Raw genomic sequence first — 14683 nt, forward strand, 5'->3', positions numbered from 1 at the left:
TTATCGCTGGGGTAAATATTCAGGTAATTACTCAAAGAATGCTCTAAAGCAGTGTTTCTCAAACTGTGTTCCTCCAGGTAATTTGGACTTCAGCTCCCAGAAATCCCAGCCAGTTTATCAGGTGTTAGAAATTGTGGGAGCTGAAGTCCAAAACATCTGGAGGACACTAGAATTTCCTCTTGATTAGTTTTACTTGGTGTTTCTGATGAGTGATACTGTACTGGAACCCAAGGAGCATGTGCAGGAAATACATTAATACTTGTTTCTTCCTTTTTTTTTCCTTTTTTTTTTTTTTGAAGATTGTTATTCAGCTGCCTTCACCAACTGAGTCCAGTGGCTGGCCCATTGATTATGAAGACATGGAATCGGGGGATAATGGTTTTCCAGGTGACACTGATGAAACAGACATCACATTTTCCAGTCGCCCTGAAATTGTTGTGGTATGTAACCAGTTCCCTGTAGTCTTGCAGTCTGTGGAGGGAATGTACTTGTGAAATTTAAGACAGTGACATAACCGTTTAGTAGGACCTTGATTCTAAAAAATACAAACCAAGCTGTCTCATGAGGACTCAGGAGATAAAGTGTCTTCCTAATGTCTATGATGTACATGATTGCATTGCATCTGGAACAAGATTGCCAATCTTTGCCCTCTCTCTCAAAGTCATATTTGGGGCTTTGGATCTAATTTTCCACATTTATAAATGCTAGTAAGCAATACTATAATCTTGTATCAAGTACATAAGCTTTTTTCTTTAGGAGATCTTCCAAAGAACAATGAAGTGTGGCCCAAGACCTGAAGCCAATCCTTAGTCCCAGTTGTTGTAGATCCATGGAATCAATAGAACTTACATAAATGTTTACATGGTTTCGCAGTTGATTCAATGGATCACTCAGGGTGAAAACAACTATTTGATTCAGGGTCAAGGTCACTTTGTGATATCTCTCTCTCACTGCTGACTGTTTTAATCTGCTAATTTCTTAAGCACTAGAACAGTATCTAGCTCTGATTTGCTGTGCATGTATAATGTAATGTATCCGGCTTTCATGGCCAGAATCACTGGGTTGTTGTAGGTTTTTCAGGCTATGTGACCATGTTCTAGAAGCATTCTCTCCTGACATTTCACCTGCATCTATGACAGGCATCCTCAGAGGTTGTGAGGTCACAATCTCTGAGGATGCCTGCCATAGATGCAGGCTAAACGTCAGGAGAGAATGCTTCTAGAACATGGCCATATAGCCCGAAAGACCTACAACAACCCTGTGCATGTATATGTAGAACGAGAGAGTGGTTTTCTTGACAGGGAGATAATCAAAACATAATCCCTGAATTTTTGTTTTGGGATGAGAGTCACTTCAGATACCATGTGTGGGCAAATTAAGCAAGATAGAAAAAGTCGAGAAACGCTTCTGAATTGAACAGTTGGAGGGACAGGTGGCATATGAACAAAGAATTGAGTTTTTTTACCAATATATTTGTGAACCACTGATATTTGAAGTAAAATATATAGATTTGGCCATATTCCGCCTTGTGTGTGAACTTTTTGCAGCTTGTGATTGTACATGGCAGCAAAATCCTGTTTCTGCCCCCTGTGATCTTGTTCTTTGTTTCTCTACTTTTCTTTTTATATTGATTTATCTCATTCTAGTTCAATTGCACATTCCATCAACCCAAAGCTCCCAAGCCTCCCATGCATTGGCCACCTGTAACACGCGTCAGCAATGTGACCTTCGGCATGGAACTCTACAAGACGGACCTCTTCCATACTCCGACTCAAGGCTTCTTCTCTGTTGCAGAAAATGACCAGATTTTTGTTGAGGTAATGAACTCTGACAGATATAGAAATCAATTTAATGTTCTCCAGGAACGTGGAAGCTCGGCTAAGTCTGTTCTTGTCTGCCTTAAGCTGGCATTGTGCTCTTGCCTGAGGCAGACAGATGTGTTCTCTTGTGGTTTCTGAAAAGGGAAATTGTAGAGATCATGAGGAAGAAAATGCTTTTGTGGTAGAGACCAAAGAATCCTTTCAGCATGGGCAAGCCCAATGCAAATAAGAGTGTCACCGTTGTCAAATCCTCTAAGAAATAACAGGCGCTGGAGATTGTTGGCTGTTGGAGAAAACGCAATCAAACATTAGTAGAAAGAGCAGCTTACAAAGAGTTCCTTTTATTTAATGACAGGACATGAATCTGAAAATAATAATGCATTGTTCATTTTTTCCTTTTAATTTTTCGATCTCAGACAAAGGGTAAATTAAAATAAACCTTACTTGTGTGTTACGTATTTTAACATATATATTCCTACTTTTCGATCACATAATCAATTATGCAGTGGCTTACAAATATAAGCCACCCTTATGTTGAAACTATCCATTAGTAATACATCAAAACAAATAGAATAATTAATTGTAATATTTATATGTTTTATCTTTTTAATTGTTTGTATAATGTACTGTTTGTATATTGTTGAATTGCGGCATCAAATTGTGCCAAATTATGTAAGCCACTCTGAGTCCCCTTCAGGGTGAGAAGAGCGGGACAGAAATAGAGTAAATAAAATAATAAATAAATGTCTCATGGGACAGACTTATTTCTTCCCCCATCCCTGTCCACTGACTGAGGATATTCTTCACAGTACATTGTACTTTGAGGATGCTTTCTTATTTTACTTACTTGGCAATCATCTTTAGCAATTAGTTTGCACAGCCTGAAAACATAAAATAAAACAAAAGAATTTATCATATAAGAAAGGCAAATTGCAATTAAAGCAGAATGGCAACATCTTTGCAGTGGTTGTCATGTGACTTGTACTTTTCCAACTGCCCTCTTAGTGAGAAACAGCCTGGAAAGCTGCTGCTTTTACAAACACAGTGAATATGTTAATGGCCTCCTTTTGTAAAAGAAATGCCTTCCGACAGTCTCCCACCTAGAGAGTGGTGAGAAAGGAGCAACATCAGATGATACATCCAAGGCAAATATACTGTTGTTCTGCTGTAACCTCACATGATAAACTCCTATATCACAAATGAGCAGAATTAGCTAGAGATTTGATTAAGATTATATTTAACACCCCTCCGGGCAAGAACTTCGGCTCTTTGGTTTGTGCTATCACTGTGTGAATAACAACTTTAAAAAGAAAAGATGAGACCACCACAATTGTGTCCTGCACAGCTTCTCAGCCAAGCAAAGGTAGCCCAGTCTGACCAGCTGGTGAACTTTAAAACTGCAGGCATTTTGCTAGAAAGAGGGGAAGGAGGCAGCAGTGGAGAATTATATACGCTTTAAGAGGCACGCGCACACACAGAGCATGTGAGCAATACCAGGTACTGTTCCCTTGAACGATGTGTGATCTTGAGCCCTGATTAAGATATAAATGTGTTGTTGGCCATTCCCCATAGTATCCTTTTTATTTATTTTATTCATCCAAGTTGGACCTCTAATAGGCACAAGACAGTATCAGCAACACAATTGGAGCTCCACATCCCACTGTAGCAACAAAGAATTGGAGAGAAGCTAGTGCCAATGCTGCAACGATCTTTTGTCAATTTTAGTGCATGCCCTGTATTAAAGAAGATTGAAATAGTGCAGATGACATGTGTGGTTTAAATAAGTTTGTTTTTACACTCATAAAAGGAGCTATCATCGTCATATTTTTTTCTTTTTTTTTTCTTTTTGGCTTTCTGGGCTGAATCCCATTGGCTCTTGTTTCTCATCTGGCCCCACCATTAATTCTCTGGGCAGTTCTGATTTTTTCATCACCTGTCCTGGCGCGAACTTGGTTTTGCTCTTTTTTACACAAGTGGAAAATAGATATCTATGCCTGACATCTGTTCTCCATCCTCCAATGACAGAAATTATTCGGGGTTTTGTTTTTGACATGCTGATCTCTTTTCTCGATAAATTACCCATGATGTAATCTACAAGGGCTCTCAGTTTCTTTCTTTTATGTAAACACGTCTAGCTTAGTCGTATTCTTTATGGACATAAACGTATGGCTCCCTGATTCATGATCCTTCTAATTGTGGTCCTCTTAAAGTGGGGGTGTATGCGATAATTTTGAAGGTCTTTTTCATTTCTAAGATGGACTTACTACAAGGCTGCAGATTGGGTGACTGCAATTTCATACAAAGGTCTTTTCAATGATGGACTCACTCTCCAGATCTAAGAGAGCAAAACCTTAGTTGTCTATTACTATTGGTGTGTTTTTAAGTTCTAATTTAATTTGTGATTCTATAGAATGTATTCCATTCTGAAGAATGTATATTAGTTCCCATGGGGTCCCCTGGTTGTGCAGTGGGTTAAACCACTGAACTGTTGAACTTGCTGAATGAAAGGTTGGCAGTTTGAATCCAGGGGGCAGGGTGAGTTCCCACTGTTAGCCTGGCTTATGCCAACCTAGAAGTTTGAAATGTGAGTAGATCAATAGGTACTGTTTCTGCAGGAAAGTAACGGCACTCCATGCTGGCCACATGACCTTGGAAGTGTCTACGGACAATGCCGGCTCTTTGGCTTAGAAATGGAGATAAGCACCACCCCTGAGAGTTGGACACGACTAGACTTAATGTCAGGGGAAACCTTTACCTTAACCGTTTTATATTAGTTCCCAGTTTTTCTGCTCAATTCTAAACTGTGCTGTTGTAAATTTCTACCATTTGCACCATTAGCACACAATCCTTAAAAAAAAAAAAAAAGCAAGTCAGTTTATTTATTTATTTACCATATTTATATACCGCCTTTCTCAGCCCGAAGGCGACTCAAGGCGGTTTACACAGTGGCACAATTCGATGCCCCAAACAACATAAATCACAATTAAGACATTTAGCATAAATATAAAAACCTCACAATCAATAAAAACCAATTAAAACATGGATCCTCAGTGTCTCATTACTAAAATCATTATCCAATTGCATTGTACAGCCGTTCCATAGGTCTGTTACACTGCATCTGTAAATTCATGCTCAAAAGCTAGGTTTTAACATTTTTGCAAAACGTTAGACGGGAGGGGGCTGATCTGATATCCCTAGTTACTCATCTCCACAGTAGTAGTAAAAATGCTTGAAGGAAGCAAGTAAATGGAAGCGAAATCAGTGAAGTGTTCTGCATTGTAGTCCTAAGCATGTTTAATCAGGAGTGTCATTGAGCTCAATGAAGCCTGTTCTCTAGTAAATGTCTTTAGGACTGTAGCCTGGAGCTCTCAGATTTCATAAAGCAATATATCATGTTTCTTTGAGAGTTAAGGATTTTTATTTGGACATCTGTTTGCAATTTTCCAAAGTAAAAATATTGTAAGACTGCTATCTGTTTACTTGTGTTAGTTGGATATCTCATTACACATGCAAAATGTGCTGTGTTTATGCAACTATACATACAAATTAGCAGCAGCCATCTTCCTTGTCTTCTAACTTTCACAAGGCACGTAATGGTAATTAAATTGCCCTCTTCTACACTAGGTGCACTAAGTTGTGTCCTTTCATTCTAGTTATATTATATAGATGCAGCTGTATATCCTAGCTTTTCATTAGCCCACATTTTGGATATTCAAATATATTAAATCATCATTTCTAATTTTATTTTATGTTTTAGTACCATCTGTATTTTATTCCAGAGATCAACATAACTTCATAGAGCTGGGGTTTTTTTCAGAAGTGGTGTCAGGATGTTGTACCAAATATTCCAAAGGAAAACAAATTGAAACCACAGTAATGATCCTGTTTCAAAAATCTGAACTGTCAAGTTATAGCAGTACAGCTTCGTTTTTGGATGATGCAACATTTTACAGATTAAAACCAGGATATGTGTGGTCAAGCAACAGCAGAGGTGGTCAAGATGGCAAATGTTGTTAGTGAAGATGAACAGACAAGCTCTGAGTCTGTAATAGTTTGCTTATGCTTGAGGGTGCATCCATACTGAGTCAGTTGGCCTGTGTTAATCTGTCCTCGGAGAAGTCTTGTATTAAGCAGTTAGGCTGGATCTACACTGCCATATAATCCAGTTTCTGAATCCAGATTATATGCTTTGAACTACTCTTTGGTGACAAAGAGAAGATGGACAGGGCCCCCAGATTCAGCATCAAAGGCCCCATCTGCACTGCCATATAACCAAGTTCAAAGCAGATAATTTGGATTCAGTAATTGTTTTGACCAGCAGAGGTATCCACAATAGTCAGGACTTCAAATAGGTAGGAGTGACAGTGGCAGCCGATCAATATAGGGAAAAAGTAATTGTGGGAGTGTCCATCTACACCAGTGGTTCCCAACCTTTGGTCTTCTAGTTGTTTCGGACTTCTACTCCTAGAAATCTCAGCCAGTTTACCAGCTGTTAGGAATCATGGGAGCTGAACTCTAAAACACCTGGAGGACAAAAGGTTGGGAACCATTGATGTAGACAGTAGATCAGATTGAATTAGATCCAGTCCCATTGTCCAGACTGACCCAAAGTCCTGGGATACTCAATCGTTTCCAGCAAACTCTAGAGCAGTGGTTCTCAGCCTGTGGGTTCCCAGATGTGTTGCCCTTCAACTCCCAGAACTCCTTACAGCTGGTAAAGTGGCTGGATTTTTGGAAGTTGTAGGCCAAAATACCTGGGGACCCACAGGTTGAGAACCATTGCTCTCTAGAGTATCACCCAATTTTGCTCGAAGGAGGGCAAGGACAGAGTACAGTGAAAAGATGCACAATGCTCGGTGAAAGTTTCTGTGCAGTCCATTTGAGATGAGTACATGGTTTTGGACCTCTGTAAACAAGCTCCATGCCTGTTTCGAAGAGCAACTCAGATCCTTCCTCACCTTTATCCCCTGTTGAATTAATGGAGTGCAGGGGGTTGGACAAGATGGCCCTTATGGTCTCTGCCAACTCTATGAATATATGAAATGACCTTTGCACTTTGAACTCAGTTTGCAACAATTGAAGTAAGCTAAGGATAAAGAGGGAATGTAGGAGGATATGTGAGGAACAGGAACTGAATCCAAACTGCCCTATATTCCAATTTCCGAATTCTGATTATCTACTTATTAGATTATTTTCTCCATTTTGGGGGATGTTAGAGCTCTGTGAAACAATTTGCCACCATGATCATCTTAGTTGCTGTTGGTACAGGTATTGGATAACCAAACCAATATTTCCCATTTTTATTTTATTGTTGCAATCACCTTTATTGAAATCCCACCACGAAGGGTTTTTTATTACATTTTATTATTTTAAATGGATTTAAGATGTTTTCATTTCGAAAACCTGAACCTAGTGGGTTTTAAATTTTTTAAATGGTGAAATGCCCTTGTGCTGGGCCTCAACCCATTCTGTTTTAGAAAATGGATGTTTATTTACACAAAGATTTTTACTGGATTTTTCCAGGTGGATATGAAGGACAAATGTGTATGAACCAAGGCAGCCTACTATTGATATTCTCCCATTATCTGAGTTGTCCTGCAAAGTTTCCCCAATGTTAAAAATAATCTGTATTTTTGAAGAACAGACACAACATAATAAGCACAAAATCTCTTTTTCTTTTGATGCAGATTTCTCTGACCAAGGCTGAAAGATCCCTAAGCTTTGCAATCCAAACTTGCTTTATTTCTCCGCACTCATACCCTGATCGGATGTCGGAATACACCATTATTGAAAATATTTGTCCTAAAGATGAATCTGTAAAATTCTACAACATCCCAAAGACCAATTTTCTTATGCTGAATGCACAGATGGACAAAAAACATTTTAGCTTCATGTTCAAACCCATTTTCAACACTTCCCTTCTCTTTCTGCATTGTGAAGTGACCTTGTGTACAAGGAAAGAGAAAGATACTCGAGGCCTGGCCAAGGTTAGTATTGGATAAGCCAACTTTGTTTGTTTTATACGGGAATGGCTTCATTTTGTAATATGTAGAAAAAGACATATGCTCAGGGTAGGTTTAAATAATAATGAGACTATGATTGTGTTCAAAGTAATTATGGGATTGCCCAGATGTATTAAATGTTCTTTCCATTTTTATTTTGGAGATCCATATACATGTTGTTTATCCCAAAATATTTTCTATCAGTTTCTTGAACAATCCGTTTATACGTTCTAGATCCCTAGATCAGTTTATTTTATCTCAGTATAAAGCCCAGTATGAAATTGGAATAAAGAGAAACAAAATTTGGCACTTTTCAGTCAGTCTCTTTGCACCCTATGTCTCTTTCAGACTAACAAACATGAATTAGTGTGTTCCACAGATGGCAGGGGGGCTGCTTTTGGGACTAAAATAACTAAAATCTTCTCAGCCTGTATACCAATAGTGGGGAACAGCAGTGACTGCAGGGAGACATTTTCTGACCCTGAGTGCATCTCCACTATAGAATTAATGCAGTTTGGTACCACTTTAACTGTCATCCTCAGTGCTATGACATCCTTGGATCTGTAGTTTGGTGAGATACTAGCATTCTTTGGCAAGAAGGCTAAAGACCTTGCAAAACTTCAAGGATTCTATAATATTGAGCTATAGCAGTTAAAGTGGTGTCAAACTGCATTAATTCTACACTGTAGATGCACCCGCTGACATAAAAAAAGTAGTTGAAGCCAGAGGTCCAGTTCTGGTTTGTTAACCAGCCCATTTATAATGTGAATTGACACTCCAAGAGCCTTCTAAAAGATGCAGCTCACTTTTGGGGAGCAGCAAGAAGAGGGTGGTCTATAGCATCTGGAAGGATTAAAAACCACAAAATCACATTGCAAACCACATGTGGCCCTAGAGTTACTCTTTACCCACAAAAAGGGATTCTAGAAATAAATGAAATCTACAGAAATTGCAACCATAAAAAATCATGGAATTGACTAAAGTGTTTTTGAATGATTATAATTAACAACAGTTGGACAAAATTTATTGAGTTTTCCCAATGAGAACTGTTGTAATTCTTTGACATCATGATATATATTTTCCACTAAACAATTACAGGTGATAAATTAAAAAAAATGCTTTCCACTGTGGGGAGTGGGCCAGATTTATCAAAGGTATTCAATAGGGTTAGCTGTAAACAATGCAAAGGCACTGATTTTTCCAGATCCTGCCAAGATATAATAATCTCATTGTTTTTGTACCTCCATGTGTGAAATATTAGCTTGCCTTGCCTTGGGAGGATTCTGAAGGGAAATAAATGAGTGTTTGAACTTGTTTTCTGCATTCCCTTTAAAACTTATCTCACATTTGCATTGCATATTCAGTTTATTAAATCATTCAGTGTATTTCTGTAGGAAGAAAAAAATATTCATTGTTTTAAGACTCAGATAATATCACCCTTTCACAAATAAAAATATTTGGACATTGGTCTTAGGGCCCTTCCACACTGCCCCTTTGTCCCAGGATCTGGCAGTGTATTATTATTATTATTATTATTAGTAGTAGTAGTAGTAGTAGTAGCAGCAGACTGCCCTATCTCCCCGAAGGGACTCAGGGCAGTTTGCAACATATATGGCAAACTTTCAATGCCAATAAAAGACATATAAACAAGTTACATCAAAACAAGACACATCCAACAATATAAAACAGCCTAACTATAAACTTAATACCAAATAAAAATTATCCAAAAGCAAAACTTAAACCAAACAAACATAATCACATAATTATAAATGTATACCTTGATAAACATCTAAAACCATTATGAGTTTAGACTCATGTAATCCAGTTTAAATCAGATAATCCGGGATCAGATCTTGGAATCAAGGGGAAGTGTGGAAGGGGCCTTAGAGCTCATCTACAGCATTATCATCCACTCTAGTCACCTCGTGATTTTGCACATTTCTAGACAATGTTTATGTTGACCTAAATTATCTGAATTTTAACTGAATATATTTTAAATGGTTTTTAACTGTGAATTTTAATACTGTTTATATTTAATTCTGTTTTGATATTTGCATATTGTATATTTTAAATTGTATGCTAATGCTTTTATGTTAAGCTGCTTTGAGTTTCTTTCAGGAGAGATAAAGTGGGTATAAATAAATAAATATAATAAATGTAATATATTAGTAGTAGTAGTAGTAGTAATAATAATAATAATAATAATAATAATAATAATAATAATTGTACCATATACCACTTGATCTTGGAAGCTAAGCACAGTCATCCTGGTTAGTACTTTGATTGGATATCACCAATGAATACCAGATTATGTAGATTATATTTTGGGAGACGGAACTGGCAAAACCACTTCTAAGCATTCCTTGCTTAATGAGACCCTAGGAAATGCATAAATCAATAGGCAACTTGAAGGCATATATAGTCATCTGTATCTACGGGTGCTCCATCCACGCATTCAACCAACCACAGCTCAACAATTTTGGTGAAAGGGAGAAATTTTCAAAAGGAAAACTTGATTTTGCATTGCTGCAAGTGCTGTGTTGGCATATCCTACTGTATCCTCCCACTATTTCATCCACAGATTCAACTATACATGATTTAAAATTATAAGAAAATCGAAGAGCAGATCTTTGTTTTTCCATCTTATATAAGGGGACCCATTTTCCTACACCATTTTTATAATAACACTAGAGCCTCCATGGCTCTAGCAGAGACCATGGTCCCATTGTATGTCAAAATGTACAGTTGTAGCACTGGGTGTTACATTGTAGGGAATCCACACAACCTTATGCTTGGTAGATATTTTAAGAAATGGAAACAGTTTATATATTGAAGTGCAGCTGCTGATGCTGCCTTGGAACAAGGCTGAGATGATCTGAGTGGTAGTTTCTAATGCTTGTCTTCTGCTAGGTAAACACCATGTGAGTGTTGAGAATGACTGCTGATAATGAGGCAGGTGTACATCTGCTTTAGTGTTGTAACTGTCTTAAGTGAGCTTCTGGTCCCACAATTTTTGTGTTGTCTCCATCCTGCAGTGCATCCCTCCCGATGAAGCCTGCACCTTCCTCAATGTTGACATGATCCTGGCAATGATGCAGAATAAGAAAAGCTTCACCAAACCCCTTGCTGTGATAACACATAAAGGGAGGTCAGAAGGTATGAACTACATCTTTAATATATTTACAGATGTACCTTTTAGTATATACAGCCAGCCCTCCATGTTTACAGATTTGAATTTTGTAATTGTGTAGTTAACTTGAACCCCCCCCCCTTAGTGGCACAGGGCCCCCCAATGGTGCAACAGATTAAACCACTGAGCCTGAACTTGCTGACCAAAAGGTTGGCAGTTCAAATCCAGGAAGCGGGGTGAGCTCCTGCTGTTAGGCCCAGCTTCTGCCAACGTAGCAGTTCGAAAACATGCAAATATGAGTAGATCAATAGCTATCACTTTGGCAGAAAGGAAACGGTGCTCCATGCAGTCATGCCAGCCGCATGACCTTGGAGGTGTCTACGGACAATGCTGGCTCTTTGGCTTAGAAATGGAGATGAGCACCACCCCCCTAGAGTCAGACTCGACTAGGCTTAATGTCAGGAGAAACCTATACCATTCGTTAACTTCTGCCATAAGTTAACCATAGAGTCGCGCTGAATGAACTAGAGGTTCTTGGAGGGAACACTTCTCTAGGAATCTTTAGATCCTCCAGTATTTCTAGAGAAATGTCCTTTCAGATAGAAAAAAATGAAAGTTTTCTTTGAGAGGGAGCAGTTTCCCCCCATTTCTGTCTTCATCAAATATGGAGGGCTGACTGTACTACTACTAAAACTGTAAAAATATCCTTCTATTTGGACACAGTTTCATAATCGAATACAGATCCCCTCTGTCCCAGGCTACAAGGCATCATCATCTTTGAGCACAAATATTTGATTACTCTTTACTTGTTTATCAAAAATACATTTTGGCAAAGATCTACAAAAGGAATGCACTTGAACGCTATATTACAATATGGGATTCATAATCATCCAGGACTGCTATACAATTGCTTCCAGCAGTGCTTTATGGTTTCGGCACTGAATGCTTTACAATTTCTTTCTTCTGTGGATGTAAATATTTAAGCATCATAATTATGTAGAACTTCTAATGTATTGAAAATATTAAAGTGTGGCATGCTTTTGTAACTAAAGTGAATGGCCCCAGGGAAAATGGCTGCACTCTCAATGGAAATCACTCTTATTAAGAGATGGGGGCCTTGAAGCATTTGTTTTTCTTCTCGTGTTTGGTTTTATATGGATATATGAACTCTTTTATCATCTTCATGATATAATTTAAATGTGGCCTTAAGACATCATATCATACCCTCAGTTTTTCACAGATGAACACTAGGATATGTGTGACTAACTAAAATCTGAGTGTGGTCTAGATGACAAATGAAGAGCTGTAATGGTTTGATAGTGGAGTGTGGATGGTTTCATCCAGAATATGTGAGAATTGGCTGTATGGCATCCACATGATGCACAGGTCCTTCTCACTCCCGATGCTGGAAAACGCCATTAACTGATGCTCCTGAGCAGCTCTGCAGTTGCTGGATTGGAACCAGCCCACTGTTCACAGTGTAGTTAACTTCAAGGCTCCCTAGTATCACAGGAGCCCTCAGTGATGCAGTAGCTTAAACCATCTGGAAACCGATGTCCTCACTGCGGAAGAACATGCGGATCAATAATAGGGCTCCACAGCTACCTATAGACCCACTGCCAAGACACCAGATTTGGAGGACCATCATCCTTGGGCTACGAGAGATCACCTGACAACAGGGCGTGACCTCTTTCAAAGACAGCGGTGTCATATCACATGTTTTAGTGCTGTTCATTTGGAGCATCATGCTGCTTCAAGAAAATTATTTTAATGAAAAGAAAGGAAAATCATTATGTTCTTCTATGGGGAAAAACTTATTTTTTGATATTAGTAAGCCTTTTGAGGGCCTAACATGAAGATACTTTTAGAATAAAAGACACATGTTTGTCCCTTTCATGATTTAAATTCCATGTCAATTCTAAAAGCTTTCACCCATCTAGAGAATTAGCTTCTAATATTACTACTGAGCAAAACGACATTGTTGTCTATAGACAGAACTGGAGAGAAGATTGTACTGTAAAGATTTTCCATGATTTGTTCTTTACTCTTTTCCTTCCTCATCTTAAAAATGATCAAAATCCAACCACATTCTTCATCTTCATATATGGTTAGCTATTAATCTGCTTTTTATCTAAACTTGCCAGTGACTGCAATTGCAAACACTGGACATTCTTTGTTTGCTGTGAAGCCATAGACTTGTGTTGGTGTTATTAATATCACAGGCGTGACTTTTTTTTACCCTTCAGTACTTCCTGCGAAATGCCCAGATGCATGGGCCTCAGTCCAGTTTTTGGTTTCATATAAACTAGACCAATTGAATCAGCTATTCAATGGGAAATCAACATTTAAGTAAATCCCTTTGCTCAGATGAGGAAGGCTATTGTATTGAGTTTATATGTATTTCCAAAAACATGCATTATGAGGAAGAAAAACAAAAGCTAGGGGAGACTAGAGCAGTTTGCTTTTGCTTGAGCCTATCTGGAAGGTCAAGGGTTTCTAATTTTGTCTCCCCCTTGCTGGGTTTATCAAATGCAAAAAAAAATATATTGAAATTTGGATTCTGTTTATAGAAATGGAAATAGTAAACATAAAGGTTTCCCCTGACATTAAGTCTAGTTGTGCCCAACTCTGAGGGGTGGTGCTCATCTCCATTTCTAAGTTGAAGAGCTGGCATTGTCAGTAGACACCTCCAAGGTCATGTGGCCAGCATGACTACATGGAGCGCCGTCACCTTACATAAGCAGTACCTATTGATGTATTCACATTTGCACATTTTCAAACTGCTAAGTTGGCAGAAACCAGACCTAACAGCAGGACCTTACCCTTCTCCCCGGATTTGAACCACTGACCTTTTGGTCAGCAAGTTCAGCAGCTTAGCAGTTTAACCCGCTGCACCACCAGGAGACCCACAATGGAAATACGTGGAGAGAAAAAAGAGGAAAGGTGGGACAAATAAAGAAAAACTTAGACATTTTAAAAGCTGCTTGGAAAGTGGCATAGTACAAAGTTAATCAGAACTGACCCTATCAAATCTGCATAGCCAAAAAGTATGTCTCCTTCACTACTCCTGTTGTGGATTGATCTGTATCTTGAATTCAGATCTTACTCCCTTGAATGATTAGGCCACAGCAGTACATTAAATATCCAATTAATTCCAGATGCTTATTTTACCACAAAAATCAGCACAATATTTCATGCCAAGAAGTAGTGAAAAGAAATTTTCCTTTTGTTTTTAAATCACCTTTTAAGCATTGCAAAACTAAGGCCTTAGTGACTAATTTTGCAGTTCAAGTTCAGACACACAGCTGAGGAAAAATAATAAAAAACTAAGGTATGCAGATAAAATATTGCATTGTAATCCAATGGAGTTAATTTGACTATGTGGAGAAGCATGAATGCAGAGTTCTGTTGAAGAGGGAAGGGCGAATTGAAGGTGTTTAGGTGTTTATCAGAAAACAAGCTGAAGTTGTGATGAAAGGTAAAAGGTAAAGGTTTTCCCCTGACATTAAGTCTAGTCGTGTCTGACTCTGGGGGATAGTGCTCATCTCAATTTCTAAGCCAAAGAGCTGGCGTTGTCTGTAGACATCTCCAAGGTCATGTGGCCAGCATGACTGCATGGAGCGTGTTACCTTCCTGACAAGGCAGTACCTATTGATCTACTCACATTTGCATGTTTTCAAACTGCTAGGTTGGCAGAAGGTGGGCCTAACAGTGAGAGCTCACCCCTTTCC

The 14683-nt window shown here is 38.5% G+C and overlaps 1 protein-coding gene across 2 annotated transcripts in view; it reads left to right on the forward strand.

Moving 5' to 3' along the window:
* TGFBR3 (transforming growth factor beta receptor 3) overlaps nt 1-14683 on the forward strand; it is a 192106-nt gene that overhangs the window by 151435 nt on the left and 25988 nt on the right. For both annotated transcript variants that reach the window (XM_060773914.2, XM_060773913.2), the window contains exons 11-14: nt 300-440; nt 1647-1817; nt 7508-7807; nt 10858-10978. In XM_060773914.2, coding sequence (XP_060629897.2) covers nt 300-440; nt 1647-1817; nt 7508-7807; nt 10858-10978 — 733 coding nt within the window. The remainder of the gene's footprint in view (nt 1-299; nt 441-1646; nt 1818-7507; nt 7808-10857; nt 10979-14683) is intronic.

This window comes from Anolis sagrei, chromosome 4 (assembly GCF_037176765.1).
Source record: "Anolis sagrei isolate rAnoSag1 chromosome 4, rAnoSag1.mat, whole genome shotgun sequence".
Lineage (NCBI taxonomy): Eukaryota > Metazoa > Chordata > Lepidosauria > Squamata > Dactyloidae > Anolis > Anolis sagrei.